This window comes from Ctenopharyngodon idella, chromosome 3 (assembly GCF_019924925.1).
Source record: "Ctenopharyngodon idella isolate HZGC_01 chromosome 3, HZGC01, whole genome shotgun sequence".
Lineage (NCBI taxonomy): Eukaryota > Metazoa > Chordata > Actinopteri > Cypriniformes > Xenocyprididae > Ctenopharyngodon > Ctenopharyngodon idella.
The window spans coordinates 30,309,424-30,334,154 of NC_067222.1; the positions used below are offsets into that span (position 1 = coordinate 30,309,424).

Here is a 24,731-nt window from a genome sequence, read left to right on the forward strand (position 1 = left end):
ACAGCGGGGAGGGGGGGTGGGCGCCCTGGAGACCTGCAGGCAGGTGCGGGGGGTGCAGGCGGGTGCGGAGGTCTCCAGGGCGGTACTAGGTCCTCGGCCGTCATGGCGGGTCAGGAGCCGTGGGCAGCCACGGCGGGTCAGGAGTCTCGGGAGTCTCGGGCAGCCACGGCGGGTCAGGAGTCTCGGGTGGCTACGGCGGGTCAGGAGTCTCGGGTGGCTGAGACGGGTCAGAGGCCATGGTTGGCCATGGCAGGTCTCCGAGCCCACCCCCATCTTTCCCACCCACGGATACCCTTCCCCCCCCCAAAAAAAAATTCTTTGGGAGACTCAGGGGTTCAAAAGGCTCGTGGGCTACTGGAGTGGTTTCAGCGGTGGTTGGGGCGGGCTCGTTGGCGGTTGGGGCGGGCTCGTTGGCGGTTGGGGCGGGCTCGTTGGCGGTTGGGGCGGGCTCGTTGGCGGTTGGGGCGGGCTCGTTGGCGGCCGGGGCGGGAGCGTGCTCGCCGAGGGCTGGCGAGGGGTCTGAAAACGGGGTCTAGTCCATCCCCTCATACTCCACCAAAAGACCCATTGACACTGGAACGGGCTGCGCGGAGACAGAAAACTCAGGAATCTGGGGTTGCACGGAGGCAGACAACTCAGGAGACTGAGGTTGCTTGGTGGCCTTCTTCCTTTTCCTCTTTAGCCATTTGGGCCCAGCGGAGGAATTTTCGTTGGCCATGCAGGGTTTTGAGTCCGGCAAGACACCGGGGAAAAGCTCACTGGAGAGGCATGCGGAGGTAGATGGAGATTGACGAACCGGCCAGGCCGCCCGTGTTTCTGCCGAACTGGACGAGGATCGCACGATTTATCAAGAACCTCTGCGACAACAAATTTAGAACAATTTAGAAACAAAATCAGATTAATTGTATCACCTAGGGAAAAATAACCGGCAGGTTCTTTAAAACGGATTGTGCTCTCGTCCAGCCCCTCCAGAAAAAGGGCGTTTAAACAGGCATCTGACCAATTCGTCAGATAAGCCAACTCGACAAACTCCTCCACATACCTCTCCAGCGAACGACCATCCTGCAGGAGCCCAACGAGGCGGTCCACGGCAGAAGCTGGCGTGGGAGGCACGGGAGAAGCGGGGACCTAGGAAATGAAGAATAAACCCATCCTCCTTTGTAGATTTCCAGGCTGTTTGGGTCTGTTATTCTGTTACGTGCTGTGCTGTATAGATGAGACAAATACGGAAATCCACAATTATATGGGCTTTATTGAACAATCCAGGAACTAAGAGACAGCATGAACACATATATCAAACAAGATAACGGACAAGGAGTGCAGGGAGTGAGTCCAACTTAAAGGGAGTGCTGACGAGGACAACAGGTGCTGGGAATCCGGGGAGATGGCAGGAAGACTGATGAGGGAAGTGCAAACAGGAGTGCGGAACAGGAGGATTCTGGGAACTGGAGTCCGGGAAGGCGTGAATGTAACAGATGACTGCTTTAAAGTCATTTTTTTTTTTTTAACTGTTAATGCATTATTAACCCATTAACTTTGACAGCCCTAAATTCCACACAAGAGAGATTTTCTTCACACACAGTATGAATTGCAGTCTGACACATTTTTCCACCTCCTTTTGATTCACAGGATATTATCGGCCCTCGTCATCGGCTGTTTTTAAATATTCGGCTGATAGCAAAAATAATTGCTTTTATCGGCCGATATCATTAATTGGCCGATACATTGGTGCATCCCTAATTACAAGTTATGCATGTCAGTCTCAGTCTCAACAAAGTACATCAGGAGAAAAAGTGTCAGTATTATTTTGTTCAATTAGGGTTTCAGTAGTGTTCTACATTTACATCACATTGATTGGTTAGATGATGTTCTTTCTAAATGATAAGCTGTTTTTTAAGAATCCATCTTCACTAAAAAATACCTGCTACCCTCTTGTATTAAACATGCAAAATTTGCTTGTGTTCAGCTAAACTTTTCAGCATTCTGCTCACTGATGTGAACTTCATGCTAGTCAGTTTGCACTAGACTTGCATTTTTTGCAAATAATTAATTTCCTGTTAGCTTATTTTGTTCTTTAGGAAGAAAACACAGCTTGAGCTTGTTTCTTCAAATGAGAGTGCTTCCTCAAAGGCTTGTGCTCTAAATGTGTTGCTGCAGATTTTTGTTCATCTGATTTCAATTTGCAGTTTAATTTTCTCAAATTCACCTGTGGATGGAGGCACATGCTTCCAGCATCAAAGGAGACACGTGGAGACAGCGGTTACCCCCTGCGCTGTAGTCACATTTACCAATGAAGCGGTGGTTTACCAATGACATCAGTGCTGAACAACACTGCAGTAAGGACGATATCAACCTTGGGTGTCAGAATAGGAGGGGCTGTTGAAAAAGAGGAAGCTGTGTTTTGGTGTGCCAACCCACTGAGCAAGCGACATCTGTGGACATCCAAAACAGGTTGATATCCCGTCCGCCCGTCCAGGCCATGATCTGAACGTCCATTTACAGCCAGAATTAGTCGATTAATGACACTGAGAAATGATGTCCAATCTGGCCACAATCTAAACGTCCACTGATAGCCAGAATATGTCGAGAACAGACGTCCATACTGGCTATAATCTAAACGTCCATTGACATCTAGAATTAGTTGACAAATTACGTAAATAAAGATGTCCAATCTGGCTACAATATAAACGTCCACTGACAGCCAGAATACGTCGAGAATAGACGTCCATACAGGCTATAATCTAAACGTCCATTGACATTCACAATTAGTCGATGAATGACGTAAATAAAGATGTCCAATCTGGCCACAATCTGAACGTCCACAGACAACCAGAATACGTCGAGAATAGACGTTCATACTGGCTATAATCTGGACGTCCGATGACATCTAGAATTAGTCGATTAATGACACTGAGAAATGATGTCCAATCTGGCCACAATCTAAACGTCCACTGAAAGCCAGAATATGTCGAGAACAGACGTCCATACTGGCTATAATCTAAACGCCCAATGACATCCACAATTAGTCGATGAATGACGTGAATAAAGATGTCTAATCTGGCCACAATATAAACGTCCACTGACAGCCAGAATACGTCGAGAATAGACGTCCATACCGGCTATAATCTAAACGTCCATTGACATTCACAATTAGTCGATGAATGACGTGAATAAAGATGTCCAATCTGGCCACAATCTGAACGTCCACAGACAACCAGAACTAGTTCAGAACAGACGTTCATACTGGCTATAATCTGGACGTCTGTTGACATTCAGAATTAGTCAGTAAATGACATAAAATATGTTAAAGGCCACAATCAAAACATCAACCGACATCCCCCAACAAATCAAGAAAAGTCGTTCACGATGGCTATACAACCAGAAATGACAGTAAAAAAAAAACAAAACAAAGAAAATGGCAGTGGTGAAGAAACAGCATGGCTAAAGGTATATGTTTCTGCGTCAAATCGATGACATACTCCCGCAGACACTGCGAACCCCCCTCCAAGCCCCACCGTAGATCGATGTGCGCACCTCCAAAAATGTGTAACTTCGCGTTAAAGTGACGCAGGCCGACCTGCATCGGTGTTAAGCAGCATGAGTAGCGTCACTTTGCAAATAAACTCAGATAACGTTATTCATTTATATGTCAGTAACATTTTGAAATTAGCACTTCGCCAGCAAGCAGTGGCCAGTTTTTAAAGTTTGCTTGCTAAAATAAACTGGCTGGCAGACACCTTGAAAATCAGACTGTCCCAACTCCGTAGGAGCGACGCTGCGTGGAGTTGACGTGTCCATGTATGCATCTTGGCTATTTTTTGTGTCAGTATCACAAGTGTATTGCGTTCAACCTTCTCTACATAATTTAATTATTTTGGTCACCTTGCTCTTTTAAACTTTCACTTTAGGCAGTTGTATGAGCTCTGAATAGAGGATGCAGGCAGGTTGGCACAAATAGACAGATGACATAGTTCCTCAAACTCAAGGAGAGGAATAAACCAAACTGTCAATAAATAGATTTTGGCTATGTGAAACTGCAAGGCAGACAGTGACACTCATATTGGACTACATTTATTCTAAAGTTTTATATTTTTTTATTCGTCATTGTCTTTGTTTGAGGATGATGGGTAACTATTTCCACTCATATATTGGCCTTAAGTGCGCTCTGAAGGCCTGGGGTTCCAAAGGCGTAGTACAAAATTCTGGGCCCTGTAGAAAGGCCTTCTCTACGGGCCCCTCCTCACATCCACAGCTATTAATTGCATCTGTTGTGTTGTTTATTTTGATTCTCAGCTCCAGTGGACTACACATGTGGATTATATTTGCTCAAAAATCAGTCAGCGCCTACACTTTTTACGAAGGCTGAGGATCCACGGTGTGGACAAAAACATAATGCTCATCTTTTATAGAGCCAGTATTGAATCTCTCCTCAGATAAGGACTCACTACCTGGTTTGGTAATTTATCAATTAAACTTAAATCACAGATTCTGAACCTGATAAAAAGGGCGGGCAAAATAATGGGTGTGCTTCCTCCTTGCTCTCTACTGGACATTTTTGAAGAGACAGCACTAAAACTGGGTCGAAAGATTGCTAATGACTCTACCCACTTTCTCTTTGATCAGTGTGAGGTTATGCCCTCAGGCAGAAGGTACAGGGTTCCAAACTGTAGGCTGAATAGATACAAACATTCTCTGATTCCTTTGTCAATTGCACTTCTGAACCGTAATAAATCAATATGACTGTTTAGATGAGCAGGCTATAGGGAGAGGGGCAATACTTTTTAGCACATTTTTAGGGGTTTTGTGCAATATATTTGAATCGTAATTAATGTGATTACCTTGACTTGTGTACTGTTGTGGATGTATTTGCTGTTTTGTGATTGGAATGTGAATGTTGATGTGTTGATGTTGTTGATGAATTGATCGACAATGGTGGTCCATGATTGTCCAAGACAAATTTCTTCACCTGAAGACAATAAAGGCTTATCTTAATCTTAATCTTTCTGGGTCCTCCTCACATGAGTGCCCTGGGTACTCAGTCCCCTTTCTACCCCCAGTCCGACACCCCTGCACTGTAAAATAAATAATTTAAATTAAATTAAACATTTGAGTTAATACAATGAAGGAAATTGGTTTAATAAATAGAAACTCAATATATTATTATATCTGAACCACATACATTTAAAAAATGTTGTGATAAATCATAAAAATAGCACAATGTGGCATGTTTCATAACAAATAAAACACACAATTACGCAATATGTTTACAAAATCTTTTAATTATATTTGAATAAAGGGTGATGTCGATTCTCAAAAATTATCAGCCTTTTTTTTTTTTGTGGAAAAGGCGGTTGGGTACTCTTTCCGGTTACAACAAGTTGATTGTGATATCCCTCCCCTGTGAAAAACAGTTCTACCTTAATGGTGATAATAAAAAATCGGGACTGTGTCAAGTAGACATTGTTTTGAATAAATTTTAAAACTTTTATAACATGGTACTGAGTTTTTTTTATTTTTTTTTTATTGATCAAACATGCTCGGAATACAAGTTTCTCCAGTTCTGTGGCGGACGGATATGTGACTGCAGTCCGCAGCAAGCTCCGCAGTCCGCACCTGGAACTTAGGCTGTTCGGCACTTGCTGTCCCCATCAAGGAGTTTGTAAGTATTTTTGTAATATTGGTAGTACTAATAGTGAGTGATTCCCAAAATTTTATCATAAAGTATTTTTTGTTAGTCCCAGTTGGTTCATCTAAGTCATCATTCAAATGTTTTTTCCTCCAAGTTGACATGCTTGCTAGCAAGGTAAAATGTTAACGTTAACTAGCGAAGGACGGAAATGAGGCACATGTGTAAATACCAACGGCAATATCCTAGACCTAAAATAAAACTAAAGCAAGCTAAAAAATCACACAAATCAAGCTGGATGTGCAAAGAAGGTGAGAGTGTCCGACTTAGGATAATAGTACCTTAGCGCCAAAAGCTTGGGCGATGGCGCTCATTTTACGGCCACAGTAAAAAAAAAAATCGGAAATTAATGATTTAAACTTTATATGGTTAGAAACGTAAGAAGTTACACTTTTATTTGATACCAGTTAGCTGCAGGGGCGTAATCATAACTACAACAAAAAAGATGATAACTGATGATTTTTTCCTGTGAGTCCGCTATTTTAGCGATTATGTTACCTAGCGTGTTTGCTAGTTTGCGTCAGATCAAATAGTGGCGAGTAGAGCTGTCAATCTTCCAATTTAATACCATTCAAATTTCATTTTTCTTTTAATATTCGAATATTTAATGCTCAAATGCAGCCCGTACTTTACTATTGTGCATTGTCAACCTTGTTCTGAAACATTATCTAACAAGTGTATTGAAGCGCCTCTCTTATAAAGGCTAACGGTGCTCGGTTAGCACAATTACAGCATGTTCGAAAGCACAGCCGAAACGATTTCATAAACTAACAATAGCGTTAGCCACAATGCCAATGGCTGCTGTGGAAAAAATTCAACTATCACTAAATAAGAGACAAACCTTTTCCAGTTGTCTTTATAAAGATTTATTTTCTTGCAAGAAAAGAGTCAACAGTCAAACAGTGAGTGGCTGCAGACTGTGGCCGCCAACCATAACAATCCTTTGGTTTTTATACCTACCTCTTACTCAAGGCTAACGCCACTCTTCTCCTGTAATCACTACTGTGATCACACGATATTAGTAAAATATCTAATTGAAATTACTTTGACTGATATTGCGGTTGTGATATGATATTGGAGGGAATGATCATTTTTGTATCATTATTCTCATCGTAAAATATTTAAAAAAAAGATTCAAGTGTTTTTTGTTTTTTTGCGAGAATCTGTACCAAACAAAAGATTTTTTTCTCTACTCTCGATTTGTAGGCCATACATTTTGCCTTTAACAAAAATTGCGCCCCCGCTGTGATTTGGATATTGCACTAGTTCATATTGCGATTTGGATAAAATTGTGATTAATTGCGCAGCCCTACCTACTACTGATCATGACTGACTGACATTTCCGATTTGGTTTGTTTAGGTTCACCCAGGTCTGTGGGCCAGGAAAAGTTAACTAGTCGTGAGTATATTCTTTCATTGCTGAATATTGCAGGCAGGTCACTAGGACTATTGTTCATGACTGACTTATGTTTGTGACTGATGTTTCTGCTCTCCATTGCTTAGGTACACCCAAGTCTGTGGGTCGCAACAGGTCAAGTAATGGTGAGTTTATGTTTTCATTTTTAGATTATCAAATCAACATGCAAATCAGTAACACTTTTGATCATGATTGACTGATGTTGCTGCTCTGCTTTGTTTAGGTTCACCCAGGTCGGTGGGCCAGGACAAGTCAACTAGCCGTGAGTATATCCTTTCATTGCTGAATATTGCAGGCAGGTCACTAGGACTATTGTTCATGACTGAAATGGGACGCCGCTGCAACAGAGACCCAAATAAAGTCTGCTGCAGCCGATCACCTGAAACATGCCCCTAGGAGACTCGGGGGTGGTGGCTATTAATCTTGACTTTAGGAGCCACATTTTGTTAATTGTTATGTTATGTTATGTTATACTGTTTTAACAACATTTTATAGATTCTTCAATTGTGTTAATTTATAATTTACTGTTCTGGCTGTGAAGTTTTGGTCCAGCAGAACAAAATAGTAATAAAAATGTAGTTTGAGAATTTTAATAGTTGATTTCTTGGAGTGGTCAGTTTACAGGGAAATGGTAAGCAGTTTATTGCCATTATATTGATAAGATATAAAAATGCAGTATATACAGTACAGTTATTCAATTAAATATTCAATATTATCAATATTCTTTAAAATCTTATTTAGGTCTATGGTCTGAAGTTTCATGACACGACAACCATTAACAATGATTAACTGGGTTTTTCTCAGTGAGAACTGCCACTGTTTTGAAGTAAACATTTTTTACAGTTGGATCCATGCAAATATGCACAGTTGGGAGTTCAATGGGTCTTTAACAGTCGTTGACATTTCTACTACAGAAAACGCGTCTAATACAACTTTTAGTCTGGCTGCCTTTAGATGTCTAACAATTACGTCTTTAATTGACGTCTATACAATGTCCTGAAAAGACGTATAATAAACAGTCGTTCTGGCTCCTGTGAGGACGTCTTCTGGAGTTCTAACAATTATGTCTTTTAGACGTGTTCTAGACGACTTTTTGCTCGCTGGGAAGACACGTATAACATATGGCTAGTTTCATACATGGCAGAAAGTCACAGATATGTTTCCCCTTATTTTATCAGCCTGAAAAGCCATCTGAACATTTATCCCTTATTTTCTTGTATTACGTTGTCTGCAACAATCAAGCCACAAATTTGTCTGTAGCAGACCATGAGCAAACCTATTAGGGTATTTGACATGTATATTATTAATCAGTGCACTTAATTACTTATTTATCTTTTAAAATTTTATACATGAATTTAAAATTGATATCATTTTGAGTACTTGTTGAAATAAAAGTAAAGTGAATATAAGTTTGTGTATCAATATTACAGTCATAAATGTAGCAAGTTTAGCTGTAATTTTGCAGGAAGATGCAGCTCAATACACTGTTAAAAATAAAGGTTCCAAAAGAGGGTTTTCACAGATGCCACAGAACCGTCTTTTTTCCTCTTAGAGTGAAGAACATTTTACCACCATAAAGAACCTGTTGTGCATTGAAAAGGTTTCAGAGATGTTAAAGATTCTTTATGGAACCATTAATGGCAATAAAGAACCTTTATTTTTAAAGTGTATAGCAAAGCACAAATAGATAAATATAATGTAATATGAAAAAAATCTTCCATTTTAGAGTGACATCTGAACACACAAACAAATTATTAACATTCTCAGGGTGTGTCACATCAACATTAAGTAGAAAGGAAATGGCAGATTTGTAACTCACAACAACAAAAGATCACAAATAAAAACCCACCATGATCAGAAACACACACAAAACAGAAGTCTTTATTAAAGATTACTCTTATCATCCAGGGACCTGACACAACAGAAACATTTTTGTGCGTTTGACTGTATAACAACTGTTAAAGCAGTACAGGGTTTGTGCTGTACGATGTGTAGATCTCGGTTTGTCATCCTTTGAGTGAGAAAAGAGGCCCGTCGCGCTCTGTGACGCAGTATGGCTCAATAGCGATGAACCTTTGGGCAGCGACTGAATGCAGAATCAAATGAAACGGACAGTACTGAGCAACTGGAAGAGGCTTGTGATTTTCACAACAGGTAGAGAAGTGAATAGACTCGAGCTCTGTGCATGTCGTGTGCATAGTTGCAGTGAAACGGTTCAGACTCCACTCTCAGCAGAACATGTTAAGGAGGAAGTCATTTCGGCCCACCGCACTGGCCAAAGGTTCAGCAGACGGGTTCAGCAGACGTGATGCAGAGGCAGAGCTGTTGTAAACTGTAACGATAATCAAATGGGGATCAAAACCACATTGGACCCCAATGACTTTCATAGTATATTGGGGGAAAAAAGTTTAAAACATCTTTAAGTTTGGAACAAAATGAGTTTAGTAAATACATTTTATTTTTGTTTGAACTGTTTAAAAAAAAACCTAATAGTTTTCACTTTTGGCAATAAAGAATTTAGATAAACTCATTTAATTTAAAACAAAAGAATTATAATCTTTTAGAAATTATCATGCCAATACAAGAATGTCTTACTATAATATAGAATTTCTAGACAACTAAGCTCAGAATTGTGAATTTAGTCCATGTTTGATGTTTTTTAGGCCTAATAAATGTTCAGATATGGGGACAGATGTACACACATCGGTGAATGCTAGCGGTCTCATGAATCCAGGATCAGTGTGTTACAGAGGCAGAGTTGTTTGTGAGCTTTACTGAAAGTGATTGTCACACAGAGGCAGTGTTGTTGTTGACAATTGTTCAATGATTGTTGCAGGAGAACAGAGGCAGTGATGTTGTAAAGTACAGAGGAGGAGGTGTTACTTATTTGATGCTACAAAAACGGGGGTTTGACGTCATGATTGACAGCTGAGATTGACAGCTTCTTTGAGTGAAGTAGTCATGAGGCGCCAACAGACTTTTTTCCCAAATGTACAGATTTAACACAAATATGGTATAAAAGTTTTCCCAATACAATGAAACACCAAAGCACCATGACCTTTTAACAATTTTGTCTGACTGTTAACATCAGATTCCCAATCTTTAGGAACTACTTTAAACTCAGGAAAAGTCTGAGAAATAAAACCATTCTAAATACCATTATTGATAAAAGAAAGGAAAGTCTGAGGGAAGGATGTCTTAAGATTCCTAACTAATCCTTCCACAATTCTTACTGAATTTATCCTAGCTTGATCAGCAATTGAATGTACAGTTCTCCATTGACCATTCTTTAAATCAATCAAGTCCATGACTTTTGATAACCCAGCATTCAAAAATTTAATGACTAAAGATGATGACACATTGACTGAAAACTGATAAAGGGGATTAAAAAAAAAAAAGGGGGGTTCTAAAAAACCATAATGTTCATCCTCATTTCTCAATATTTTAAAACAGTTCCAAGACTGAATCACTCCTGGGTAAAAACTGAAAGGTAAAGAATACACTTTCTCCACCATGGTCTTCTGCATTAGGAACAACTGTTTATCAAACCCCAATCCTCCAAAATTATTGATTATATGCAATCCAAACACAACCCAAGGCACAAGATCTGAACTGTACAAAAGTTTTTGTAATGATTGTAACCTCATTGCCAGGATCTTAGATTCCAAATGTATTAGTCCTTGGCCTCCCTCTGCCACAGGAAGACAAAGGACACCTGGAGGAAGCCAATGGCAGCCATCCCAAAAAAAAAGTTGATAAATGCTTTTTGAACTCCTAAAAGCAAATCTTTAGGAAGATCTAATACAATAAATTTATGCCATAACATTGAAGCTGCTAGATTGTTAATGACTAAACATTTCCCCCTAAAAGAGAGATGTGGCACAATCCACCGCCACTTCTGGATTCTAAGAATTACCTTGTCAGCTAGCCCTTCCCAGTTTTTTTCTGTGTAACCTTTAGTCCCAAAATATAAACCAAGGATTCTAAATCCATCCCTGGCCCATTTACATTGCTGTGGCAGCCTAGGAGGCCCTGCACCCTGCCAGTCTCCCAAAAGCAAGGATGAACATTTCTCCCAATTAATGCGTGCAGATGAAGCTTGCTGAAATTTGTTTAAAGCTAAAATCAATCTTGTAACATCCTCTGAATCTTTTATTACTACTGTTACATCATCAGCATATGCTGTAAGTTTGACTGAATCAACACTGGGGGGCGCTAGGTATATTAAACCCACTTAGCTTCCTCCTAAGTGAGACTAATAAAGGTTCAATAGAAATTGCATACAAAAGACCAGAAAGAGGACACACTTGCCTTATTTCCCTGGTTACAGGGAAGGGCCTAGTTAAGGAACCATTAATTTTCAACATACTATAAATTTCGTTATATAACATTTCAATGAGGGATCTAAAATAAGGACCAAAATCAAAAGCTTCCAGAGTTTTAAATAAGTACTGGTGATCAACCCTGTCAAACGCTTTTTCTTGGTCCAATGAAAGAAATCCAATGTCTAAATTATGCATTTTTGCCACAGTAATCATATCCCTCATCAAGAACAGATTATCAAATATTGTCCTTTTGGGAACACAATATGTTTGGTCCATATGAATGACTGATGCCATATATTTCTTGAGTCTATTAGTCAGAGATTTAGATAAAATCTTAAAGTTGACACATATCAACGATACTGGACGCCAATTCTTTAAGCATCCAAGAGCCCCCTTTTTTGGAATTAATGTCAGAATTGCCCAAGGGTCCCTTGATCGATGGCTTCAAGAAAAACTTCATACATGTCCTGTCCAAGCACATTCCAAAAGGATTTAAAGAATTCTGCTGTAAGCCCATCCAATCCAGGTGACTTCCCAGAACCCAAATCTTGAACAGCTTGTGAAATCTCTCCAAAGGTCAAAGGCCTGTCCAACTCGCTACGTTCTTCTTCTGTTAATTTGGATAAGTCACATAAAAGTTCATCAGTTGCTGTATCATCACATAATTCCGAACGGTATAAATCCTCATAAAAAGAAAGAGCATGAGATTGAATTTCCTGTTGATCTGTAGTCACACTGCCACCTGGTATTTTCAACTGATTAAAACTCTTCTGTTCCTTTGGCTTTTTTTCAAGACCAAAGAAGAATGATGTCGGAGCATCCATGTCATTCAGCTGAGCAAATCTGGTCCTTAGAAGGGCTGTTTTTCCTCGTTCTTCCAATAAATTCTTTAGAAGAAGTTTATCATTTACAACAGAGTCAATAAAAGTTGAATTATTGTGGGTACAGTCACTGCTTTGCCCAAGGATAGCTTGTTCAAGGGACTTCATTCTTGCTTTTAGCGTTCCAGCACTATGTGCAGTGTACTGCTGGCAAAAAGACTTGATTTGTGATTTACCAACATCCCACCATTGACTCAGTGACTGAAAATTACACCTCTCCTCTCTCCAAGCATTCCAGAAAAGATTAAAGGAGTGAAAAAAAGTGCAGTCCTGCAATGGTCTATTATTAAAGCGCCAATGTGATTTATAAGATTTAGAAAGACAAACAGAAACTACTATGGATATATAGTGATGGTCAGACAAAAAAGATGGTGAAATCGTACTACTAAAAAACCTACCCCTATTGTCCTTTTTGACATAAAAGCGATCAAGCCTAGCCCCTGACACATTATTGGAGTTAGCTTTTAACCATGTGTACTGTCTGGCTCCAGGAAAGGCCTCCCTCCACACATCAACTAAATTATGTTCTTTAATTTCTTTAAACTCTCAGCAGAAGAATGGTGAGGTTCATCATGATTCCTATCTAAATATGAATTAACCATACAATTAAAATCACCACCAAGTACAACAATATTTCCCTGAGGACACTGTAACAAAGCATCAGAAAGTGTTTTTTAAAAAAGAGATACGTTCTTGACCTACATTCGGTGCATACACATTAATAAAAGAAAAATGAGTATCACCAAAAACAATATCAGCTCTCAGAATCCGACCAGGTATAATTTCAACCGCAACTGGTTGCATACCAACACGTGAAGAAAAAAGGATGGCAACACCAGCACTAAGATTTGTGCCATGACTTAATAAAACACTACCTTTCCAATCACTAATCCACTGTGCTTGATTTTGCTGATCTGTATGTGTTTCTTGCAACAAAATAACATCTGCTTGTTTTAACCGCAGATAATCAAACAAAGTAACTCTCTTCTTCATGCACTGACAACCATTAACATTAAAGGTCCCAATGTTTAAGGTTGTCATGACAAAAAAATAAAAGAATGCAATGAAGAAAATATATCACTTTAAATATACAAGACCTCATTAATGTTTTTTATGACATGTGATTAGTCTTTTTTTAACAGCACTAACATGTTTCTTTAATCTATATCTTTTAGGCTGATCAAGCTCTTCCAATGAAGCTTTTCTCATAGCCATGGCGCAAGAATCAACAAACAGCTGTAAATCAGAGAAATACTTCTCTAGTTTTGGTCTTCGCTGATTAAAAGTATCATTGAGAAAATCATTGATTTGTTGTACTGTATAATATGGTGGTTTCATTTGCGAGCTGCATTTATTCTCTGCAGCACTTCCTTGGGAACTGACATCAGTGAAATAATCCACAATATCAGATTCCTCACTGTCAAAACTCTTATCCATAGACTGAGCCTCACCTCTTTCAGAAAGCTGATCCACATCATCCTGTGACAGACCAAAAGGTGCTTGAGAGTCTCGAAACACTCCAACTCCCACAAGCTCACCTGGCTCTCTGGGGAGTGAGTCATCGTTTCCCGCAGCAACGGTCTCAAATCCACCGCTCGCTGCACTGTGAACATTAACACATTCGTTAGCGTTCACTGAACACTTTGCCACAGTTTCGGCATGACTGATCACTGCGTCCTCTTTCGGATTTTCATAAGCTTTTGAGAATGAATCCAATTCAGCCCGCTGATCAGTTTTATCACTGCCATCCAGTACAGGAGCCACTTGCACAGTAGTGTTTCAGGCTCAGTCTCAGTCTCATTTCGTTCAGTCACCTTATTATTAGTACATTTCAATTTGGCATGTCCGTAGATAAAAATTAGATAATCTTTACCTGCCAAAGTCAATTTCGCAGACACATCCAAGTGCTGAAATTCAGCATTCAAAATCATAGCGGTTTGGCGTCTAAATGACATCACATGTTTTAAATCTGGATTTTTAACACCAAGAGTGATCATTTTAATCGGCATCATGATTTTACCATATCTGCTAAGTAATCGCTCAAGTGAATCATTTGAAATGAACGGAGGCACATTGAAAAGAGTTACCTTTTTTTAAAGGGCTCGACAGCGGCAAAACAGGCAAAAAAAACCCATCACCAACAGATAAGCCAACTTCCACTAAATGGTGAACCATAGACTCTTCCCTCACGAACACAACAACAGCTTTATTCATTCTGGACGCTGACAAAATATTCCGAGCACCTATATCGCTACTAATAGCCTTCAAACAGTCTTCAACAGTGATTGATTCGTCCGGTAAACATTTCAAACCATGTCGGGCTATTAAGGTAGCAAACCCATCAGAATCTGATGGCATTTTCACAACCCCCAACTAATTACAAATAACAGCAAACTAAACAACACTAACTTTTCAAAATAATTGAAAGAAAGAATAAAAACTCACTCAAACAAGCCGCCACTCGCTCAAACACTCACGCAATCCTCCCAATCGCTCCGCACATGCGCAGTCACACAGAGAGAGAGAGAGAGAGAGAGAGAGAGAGAGAGAGAGAGAGAGAGAGAGAGAGAGAGTGAGTCAAAACCAAAGTCTTTGCTTGCTTTGTTGACTTTGAAAAGGCTTTCGATTCAATCTGGCATGAAGGACTCTTCCTAAAACTACTGGAATGGAATGGAATGGGATTGGAGGGAAAACATTTGATTTGATCAGCACCATGTATAAAAACAATACATGTGCTGTAAAAATAGGGAATAAACGGACAGAATTTTTCTCCCAACAACGAGGAGTCCGTCAAGGTTGCCCATTGAGCCCCACACTATTTAACATTTATATAAACGAATTAGCCAAAGCATTAAATAATTTGACTGCCCCCGGCCCAAACCTGACTGAATCAGAAATTAAATGTCTCCTCTTTGCAGATGATTTAGTCATTCTGTCAAAAACAAAAGAGGGACTACAACAACTCCTCGACATCATAGAGACATTTAGTCAAACATGGGCTCTTAAAATTAACCTAGTAAAGACAAAAATAATGATTTTTCAGATCCAGGTGTAGGGAAAATAGATACACCTTTAGAGCAGGAAACCAGGTCCTCCAACACGCCTACGAATACACCTATCTGGGTCTAAAACTGAGTTCAACAGGGAATTTCAATCTGGCTGTGAAAGAGCTGAGAGCAAAAGCAATGAGAGTCTTCTACATGATTAAAAATACAATTCGACATGAAATTCCAATCCAAACCTGGCTGAAAATCCTAAAAGCAATAACTGAACCAATTGCTCTATATGGCAGTGAGGTATGGGGCCCCCTAAAAACCCAAGATTTCTCAAAATGGGAAAAAGAAGAAATTGAAACTCTGCATACTCAAATTTGTAAAAGCATATTAAAAGTAAACAGAGCGACACCAAACAACTCATGCAGAGCTGAATTAGGACAATACCCTTTATTGATAACCATCCAAAAAAGAGCTCTGAAATTCTACCAACACCTTAAATACAGTGATCCAAACTCATACCAGGCAGAAGCTCTACAGTGTCAGGAGCAAAACCTGATCAAGAGCGCCTTATCACAGCTGGTGCTGAAACTACAGCCAAACCTACACAGCACAATCCGGCCCAAACTAATTGTTCAATTGCAAAAACAAAATTACATCAACTATTGGAAAGATGCCACTAAATTACAAAAAAAGATGGAACTCTATTTACAACTAAAAAGAGACTACAAACCAGCAGAATATCTTAGCTGTGTTAAAGAACATAAAGTTAGAAAGACCCTAACCAGATACAGGCTGAGTGATCATAGCCTAGCTATAGAGAGAGGACGGCACAGGCAGAGATGGCAGCCGCGAGAGCAGAGACTGTGTTCACTGTGCTCTCAGAGAGAGGTGGAGACGGAGGAACACTTCCTGCTGCACTGTGACCACTATCTCAGCATTCGATCGGACTATTTCACTAAATTCCAGCTACTAGAACCAAAATTTATGGCATCTTCAAATACAGAAAAAATAAATCATGTTCTGGGAGAAAACAGCAAATTGATTGCAACAGCAGCAAAATACGTAACAGCTTGCCACAATCTAAGAGAGACAGCAACCAGTGGACAAAACTAGAATCAGAAATATTCTTAATGTTTGTACAGTTTTTTTTTTTTTACATTGTCTTATTCTTTTGTTGTTGTTGTTGTTATTTCTTGTATGTATATTTATATGTTTATGCATTATATAATCATTATTTGTTCATTGTAATGGCCACTGCTTTGGCAATACTGTGTAAGTCATGCCAATAAAGCAAATTTGAGAGAGAGAGAGAGAGAGAGAGAAAATATAATAATAATATACTGCCCAAATGTATTATGCCTAAAAAGCCAGCAGGCCTATTACTGACTGATGAAACCCATAGCCTAATTGATATTTTGCTTATTGTGTTTTAATGTGTTGGCTGGTTTAGGCCTGTCTAAAACCACCAGTAGGCTAGGTGGCAGCCAAACCCTGTCTTTATGAATGGGTCATTGAATCATTGACTCAAAAGATTAGTTTAAAAACAGATTGTTAAGATAAGTAAGACAGTAAATATCACATACTCCTAGCCCTGTCAGTGTTGGTTGCAGCACAAAGGAGAAATATCAGGATCTTAGTGCAGCAGTCTTAAACAAACTTAAAGCAGAGTCTCACGAACAGAACAGAACAGGAACAGAACAGGAACAGGAACAGGAACAGAACAGGAACAGAACAGGAACAGAAACAGATCAGGAACAAAACAACCAACATAAAACGGAGAACTGACAAAGAACAGACTTAAAGACTTAAATACATAGCAAACAGAGGAGCTAACGAGACTTAATTAACAAGACACACCTGAACTGAAGACACTAATTAATCAGTAACCAAGAAGACAAACGAGGAGAACTGAACCAATTAACAAACTAGAAAACTGACTAAGAAACTGAAGACAGGAATAACATGAAAACTGATCAAAAACAAACTCTAAATATGACAGTACTCTCCCCTCCTGGTAGGCGTGTCCTCGCACTGTAATACATGCTTAGGGATGGGAGTGTGGAGCCCTGGAGGCTGACAAGGAGTCACTGGCGGTACCAGTGCTACAGGGGGTCAGAGCAGTGTTGGTTCTGGAAGCCAGGGAGGTGCTGGCAGTTCAGGGGGCCACCAGAGCGGGGCTGGCAGTTCAGGGGGCGAGGGCAGATCTGACAGTTTAGGAGGCCAGGGAGGATCCGACAGTTCAGGGGTCCAGGGAGGATCCGACAATTTAGGGGTCCAGGTGGGATCCAACAGTTCAGGGGGCCAGGGTGGTACAGGAGGCGCTTGAATCTAAGAGGGCACTGGAGATTCAGAAACCCAGGGAGACTCAGGGACATGGTTGCCTAGGGCTGGAGCCTTCACTGGACTCTGGTCAGAGGCTGCACTATCCAGTGAAGGCTCTATTCACTGTCTATCGTCCAGTGAAAACTATTCACTGACTATCGTCCAGTGAAGGCTCCAGCCCGACTATCATAGCACATGTGTGGGTATCCCACACACACAATATGGCTGTGGTCATAATGGTCAGCGCTTTATTTACAGAAGCTGACTCAAGGGCAGGAACTGGCTCAGTTTCTACCGAATTTCATAACTGTATGTGAAACGTAGCACAAAGGGCGCTTAATTGAAATTTTGTAGGTGGCGCTATCGAGCCATTTTGCCACACTTAATTCTGAAACCCATATCAAATGTAAATTTTCGCCACTTCTGATGCGTGTGCAAAGTTTCATGAGTTTTTAAGCATGTTTAGACACTCAAAAATGTGATTCATTTCGAAGAAGAAGAATAATTGGCTGAGCAATTACAATAGGGTCCTCACACCATCGGTGCTCAGGCCATAATGAAGATGCGTTTATGAATTATATAGCTACACGCGTTTTTGGGTTATAAATGAAAATAACAACATGGCTCTGGTCTCCGTGAATACAGTAAGGAACAATGGTAACTTTAGCCACATTTAACAGTACATTAGCAACGTGCTAACTAAACACATTCATGAAGACAATTTGCAAACATCACGAAATAAATATATATGAAATTGGATCAGTTGATATCGATCCATCTTTGAGAATCAATTTCTGTGCAAATCCTGTGTTTTACTGTTTTACTATCATGTGAAGCATTCTAGTGTTAACCCTTTGAGTGGTATGGTCCCACATATGGGATTTTTATTTCTGTGCCCCTGGGTGTACAGTCCTACATATGGGATTTTTATTTCTGTGCCCCTGGGCGTATGGTCCCACATATGGGATTTAGAACATTCAGCGATGTCACATAACTGCCAGATTCAAACTGTGCTTTCGCGCTTTGGCTGCGAGACGAACACGCTCAGCTTTTGTCATATATCACAGCTATGCAGTGTTTTCAGCCACATAATGTTTTTTTTTAAGGTTTCAGACATTTAAATATGCATAAGCACCAGTAAAACAATACATTTAAATTTAGTTTATAAAATACACACTGATGTCAGACATCAGTGGAAGCAGCAATAACAATCCATTCAAATATAATTTGCTGACATTTATTCATATCAGACACACATAATGGGCCTAAGTAACTATAAAGTTTACTCTATTATTCTTCCAGTTCACCAGCCACTTACTTGCATATATTTCAGGAGAAACTGATGAATTCACCTGCTGTAAATTGGACTGACAGGACTCTGCGAACAGCGGGGCAAACTAAGATGGCGGCGCCCATCTCGCATTATAGATTAAGATAAAGATCATTTATAAAGATTTTTAAATGACAAAACACTCTCACTTACACACATTTGAGAATCGGAATGTCAGATAGTTGATGACATGGTAAGCAAGTTTCGTGAATATTTTCAATAAAAAAGGAAAAACAAATTAATAGCAATCCATCTGTCATACAGTGTTATTGTGGCTGCGTTCAGCGTACGTGACACGCATGACGCGTCGCCATGGAAACAATAAGGGAAAACGTTGTATATAATAATGGTCAACTTAAAAAAACTCACTCTGGAGGGTCAGCTAGAATATTTTAAACTCACGCTTGAAAGGGTTAATGACTTACACATACTGGTATATGAATTTATCTGGACACATTCCCTTCATAAATAAAATTACACCACTGCATCCTTAGTGGCTCAGATTCCAGGAGTTTATGGAGACTCATATGTTTACTATTATAGCCGTTAACAGATCAGTGATAATGTTTACATGGCTGAGACATATCAATATCACGAGCTCAGGGACGGTCGTTCTTGAGTGCTGCTGTCCTGCAGAGTTTTGCTCTGACACAACTCACCTTCCTTCACGTAGCTTTAGTAATCCTGAACACATTCAAGTGTGTTTGATCAGGGTTGTAGCTAAACTGCGGGATAGCTGCTGCACTCTAGGGCCAGTGTTACTCGTCGCGTGCGAAACAATGGCAGCGCCATGGGTGGAAATATACAGATTCAGGGGGCGGTGTTTTTATAATAAGATCCCCTTCCTACGTCACAAGGGGAGCGAAATCAGAAAGGCTCGATTTCTCACATGCTTGTAGAGAAAGGCTTACCAAAACAAAGTTACTGGGTTGTCCTTTTTCACATTTCCTATGCTGGTAGATGCACCAGAGACCCGATTATAGCACTTAAACATGGGAAAAGTCAGATTTTCATGATATGAACCCTTTAATACATTTTTGTTCCTGAAATCCACCCTTCTGATGGGATCAGTATAATCCAGATTTTTTGGACCAAAGGTGTCCCAATATTACTAAAATTACTAAACACAAACTGAGGATTTTATCCAGATCAAGATTGGATTTTGTGATCTAATCTGATTTCAGAATCCTTTTTTCCTTTTGAACAACCTATTTTCAAGATTTTCAGCTATTTTCAGCTAAGTTATCTTCAGGATCAGGTAAGCCATCTTCGGGATCAGGTAGGCTATCTTCGGGATCAGGTAAGCTATTGTCTTCAAGATCAAGTAAGTTATCTTCAGGATCAGGTAAGTTATCTTAAGGATCAGGTAAGTTACCTTTGGGATCTGGTAAGCTATCATCTTCAGGATCAGGTAAGTTATCTTCAGAATCAGGTAAGTTATCTTCAGGATCAGGTAAGTTACCTTTGGGATCTGGTAAGCTATCTTCAGGATCAGGTAAGCTATCGTCTTCAAGATCAGGTAAATTATCTTCAGAATCAGGTAAGTTACCTTTGGGATCTGGTAAGCTATCGTCTTCAGGATCATGTAAGTTATATTTGGGATCAGGTAAGCTATCGTCTTCAGGATCAGGTGAATTATCTTCAGAATCAGATAAGTTATCTCCGTGACCAAGTAAGTTATCTTTGGTATCTGGTAAGCTATCGTCTTTAGGTTCAGGTAAGTTATCTTCATAATTAGGTAAGTTATCTCCGGGAATCAGGTAAGCTATCATCTTCAGGATCAGGTAAGTTATCTTTGGGATCAGGTAAGTTATCTTTGGGATCAGGTAAGCTATCATCTTCAGAATCAGGTAAGTTATCTTCAGGATTAGGTAAGCTATCATTTTCAGGGAAAGTTACATCTGAAGGGTCTTGCTCAATGGTTATCAACAATTTGGGAGGCTCTGGTTTAGTTCTTACTAGAAAGCACTCCACAGAAACTTGAAACTTCTTGAACTTCTTGATCATAACAATATTCCTCAAGATCAGACAGGGAATCATTCTCATAAGCTTCATTAAAGTTGTCACTCTTGGCATTTCGTTGAGTTCTTGTCCACCTAGCTACCTTTTGTCATATCAGCTTCATCTTCCAAACCGCACAGCAGCAGGAGATCACGATGAAGGGTCTTTGTGACCTTCGTCTTTTAGTGTTCTTCTGGGCTCACTACATACACAGGAATACCTTCAGATTGTTTCACAACAACATACACATCTGACTCCCACCAGTCAGCTAACTTATGTTTGCCTTGGAGGCGGATGTTCCTGACCAAGACTCGATCACCTTCTTTCAAGGTGGAATTTATAATGTGCTTGTCGAATTTTGCTGCAATCTGCTGTCTTCTTTGCACTCTCTGTAGCTAACCTGTATCTCTCTTGTAACTTGGACCTCAAGTTGTTGACATACAAGGAGTTTGAGCCTGGCTGATGACTGACTGGTAAGCCAAAGGCTAAGTCGACAGGCAGCCTTAGTTGTCACCCGAACATCAACTTGTAAGGGGTAAAACAGGTCACTTAATTTTTAGTACAAATATAGGTATGTACAAACGGTTTGACAATCTCACTATTGAAGCTTCTTCTGATTCTCGAGGGTTCCTAGCATGTTAAGCAGGGTCCTATTGAAACGCTCAACAGGGTTCCTTCTCAGATGATAGGGCGTTGTTCTTACTTTCTGGGTGCCAATGTGCTCGCACAATTCTCTTATGATCTGGGACTTAAAGCCGGGCCCTTGATCACTATGGATTTTCTCAGGGATGCCGTATAGTGGACAAAGAAGTGGTCCCACAAGTACTTAGCTACTGTTCGAGCCTTTTGGTTTGGGGTGGGGACAGCCTCTGCATACTTAGTGAATTGGTTGGTAATAACCAGAATGTCTTTGCTATGGTTGGAACCTGGCTTCACTGAGAGGAAATCCATGCATATGAGTTCGAGTGGCCTTGTAGCTGTGATATTGACAAGTGGTGCAGCTTTTTCAGGTAAAGACTTGCACCGTACACAGCTGTGACAGGTTTTGATCTTGCTTTCCACATCGGCTGACATCAGCTGACATATAGGCCAATAAAAACGTTTGCGAACAAGGTCTAAGGTTCGCTCTACACCCATGTGACACATATCACCATGCAGACTTTTCAGAACTAAGGGTCTCAAGGTTTCAGGCAACACAAGTTGGTGGTAAGTCTGTTCCACTCTCTTAATAAGAGGCCTTTGGAGGGATGGTGGAATAGTTTCTCTTGCTTCTATTTGTCTGACTATCTCACGGATACAGGTGTTTTCCCTTTGTTTCTTAGTTCATCTGGTGCTAACAGAGTTATAACAGGTAAGCCACCAAATTCATCCTCTTCCTCAAAATTTCCTGGAAGAGCTTTTGGATGGTGGCCAGGAGACACAACAAAAGTGGCATTAGGCAAAGTCTCTGCAGGAGGATTATTGACCACTAGGTGAACTAAGTAATTATCACAGATGGCTTTAATGGTGTTTTCATTCACATGTTCGGATCCCAAGTGTCTCTTTGTAAACTTTTATATTCTTTCCACCTCTTTCTGTGACAAAGTGTCATCAGGTAATCTGCTTTGTGGCTGTCTGGACAGCCCATCTGCATCCTGATTTTGTTTCCCAGCTCTGTATAGAGGTAAGGATGTATGTTAGCAGATTACTGTCAGTGACAACAAGAAATGGGCTTCCATATAGGTAATCCTGGAATTTGTCTGTTACATCCCATTTAAGAGCGATGAACTCTGATTTATGTGCAGGGTACCTGCTTTCACACTTTGATAGGCAATGGCTCGCATAAGCAATAACCCATTTCTGATCTTGTTGCTCCTGGTAAAGTGCAGCACCGAGGAAGAGGTACTCGCATCTGTATGCAAGATGTAAGGTAACTTGGGGTCAGCAAATCCAAGGATGGGTGCAGTCATTAGCTTCCCAATCAGGGTGTCGAATGCTGTCTAAAATTATGTGACTGGCAGATACGCGCTCTAAATCACTGATTCAAAACGTATGATTCACAAAGGTTTCGAAGCTTAACGAAGTGTGTTTTGAAAGAGTGGTGTGACAGACCTGAATTAAACCTAAAACTAACAGATGCAAAGACTAGTCCCACAGAAATAATTATATTTTTCTTCTTTCCACCTATTTTTGAACATAAGAGCAAGCGCGGCCATATTTAATGTATAATCAAGAATACAGTGTTTTTCATGTTTAGACAAATACCACCTGTTTCAGGTGCTGAAATAAGGAAATGAAACCTGTGGTCTCTATTGAACATCATTCACTTTTTTTTATAATCAAATAAAAATTTAAAAACTTTACCAGTTTTGTTGCTTTTGGCATGACCGTCACTGATTCTGGAAATCAAATTTCTGAGAAGTTGAGAGAAATTTGAATGCGTCACACACTAAACAGGTGTTAACAGGTGTAAATTCAGTTCCTGAGATATTTCCACTGGTTGCTGCTGGCTTCACGATTCCCTGGTTTGGGTGTGTCCATGAGATGAATGGAACTGGATTTTATTATTATTATTATTATTATTATTATTATTATTAAATATGTATTATGCTATCATTATATTATAATTATAATATATTAAAGTTTTTCACAAATTAGTAATCCACTTTTATTTTCTATTAGTTTCAAAATGTGTCTATAATCTTACAAATGGTTTCTTTTAGTGTAGATTCACAACCTAAACTAGCTCTTACTTTCAAGACACAAGATTTTTTTTTTTAAAGCAGTTTTATTCACTTTCTTTAGCAGTATATTATAATCTTTATATTTCAACATTAAACTTTTAGCCTGGACAAAACATTTTAAATCATTTTTACAGTTCCCCTGCAGTACCTCTATGACCCACTAGGGGGTTTTGAGCACAGGTTGAAAAAGACTCAAAGAGCACTTAATATTCCTACTACTTATAGTATTAAACAGCACTCCGTCATTTTCCAATGTTTGACTCATATATGCCATTAAATTGTTTGTCTATACCCAAAATACTGTATCTCCTTATATCTTCTTATTTTACAAAATAAGAAGTGTAAAAGAATTTTTGCTAATATTTTTTTATTTAAAAACAATCCTTATTAATAAAAAATACAGTGAGAAAAACAGAACAAAAAATATGTTCTGTTAAGCTCTCTTTCACCTGTTACTAGATGTGATCAAGAGACAGTCTTATATCCCTGGGATATCACTTGCATCGCTGGATACATTAAACAAAATATATCAGTTGGAACATGTGCAGCAGTCTGTGATGCACTGAAGAATGAATGCACTGTATTATCATCACTCATATTTAGCACAAAAGCTTTGCAAGATTGTAGTCATCTGTTGTCTCTCTGTTCATCACACTCTAAAGGTCTTTTTTCATTAAAACCATCAGTTTGGAGCCTCATTAATTATAGTATTTTGGGTTCACTCACTAATCATCACAACAGCTTTCATAAATGTTATCATCAGATTTGTCCACCACACTTTTATTCTCTGTAACATTCACATTGACATAGTCCTCTTCAGAGTCATCCGTGTCCACATTGACATAGTCCTCTTCAGAGTCATTCGTGTCCACCTTGATATAATCCGGTTCAGAATGATCAGAGTCTATATTAATATAGTCCTGTTCAGAATCATCATGATCCATGTTTTCATCAAGTTGTACATTTTCATAATCAGCCTCATCATCTTCATTTTTGTTATCTTGTGATCCACCTGCATACGTATTAGCTGAACCTCCTAGAGACATTGCA

At 39.6% G+C, this 24,731-nt stretch overlaps 1 protein-coding gene and 1 long non-coding RNA gene across 6 annotated transcripts in view; both read right to left on the reverse strand.

The window, feature by feature from the left end:
• Positions 1 to 24,731, reverse strand: part of LOC127508559 (uncharacterized) — a 111,583-nt gene that overhangs the window by 77,325 nt on the left and 9,527 nt on the right. Inside the window, exon 10 of one of the 5 annotated variants that reach the window (XM_051886634.1) lies at positions 24,554 to 24,717. The exons of 3 other annotated variants lie outside the window; for them this stretch is intronic. In XM_051886634.1, coding sequence (XP_051742594.1) covers positions 24,554 to 24,717 — 164 coding nt within the window. Of the gene's footprint in view, positions 1 to 23,705; positions 24,718 to 24,731 lie in introns of those variants that run through there. One more of the 5 variants, XM_051886635.1, reaches the window with a different exon arrangement.
• Positions 8,958 to 14,858, reverse strand: LOC127508577 (uncharacterized). Its single transcript, XR_007928840.1, has 3 exons — positions 14,755 to 14,858; positions 13,761 to 13,912; positions 8,958 to 9,435 (listed from the first exon to the last, which is right to left on the reverse strand). It is a non-coding gene; the product is annotated as an uncharacterized LOC127508577 (long non-coding RNA).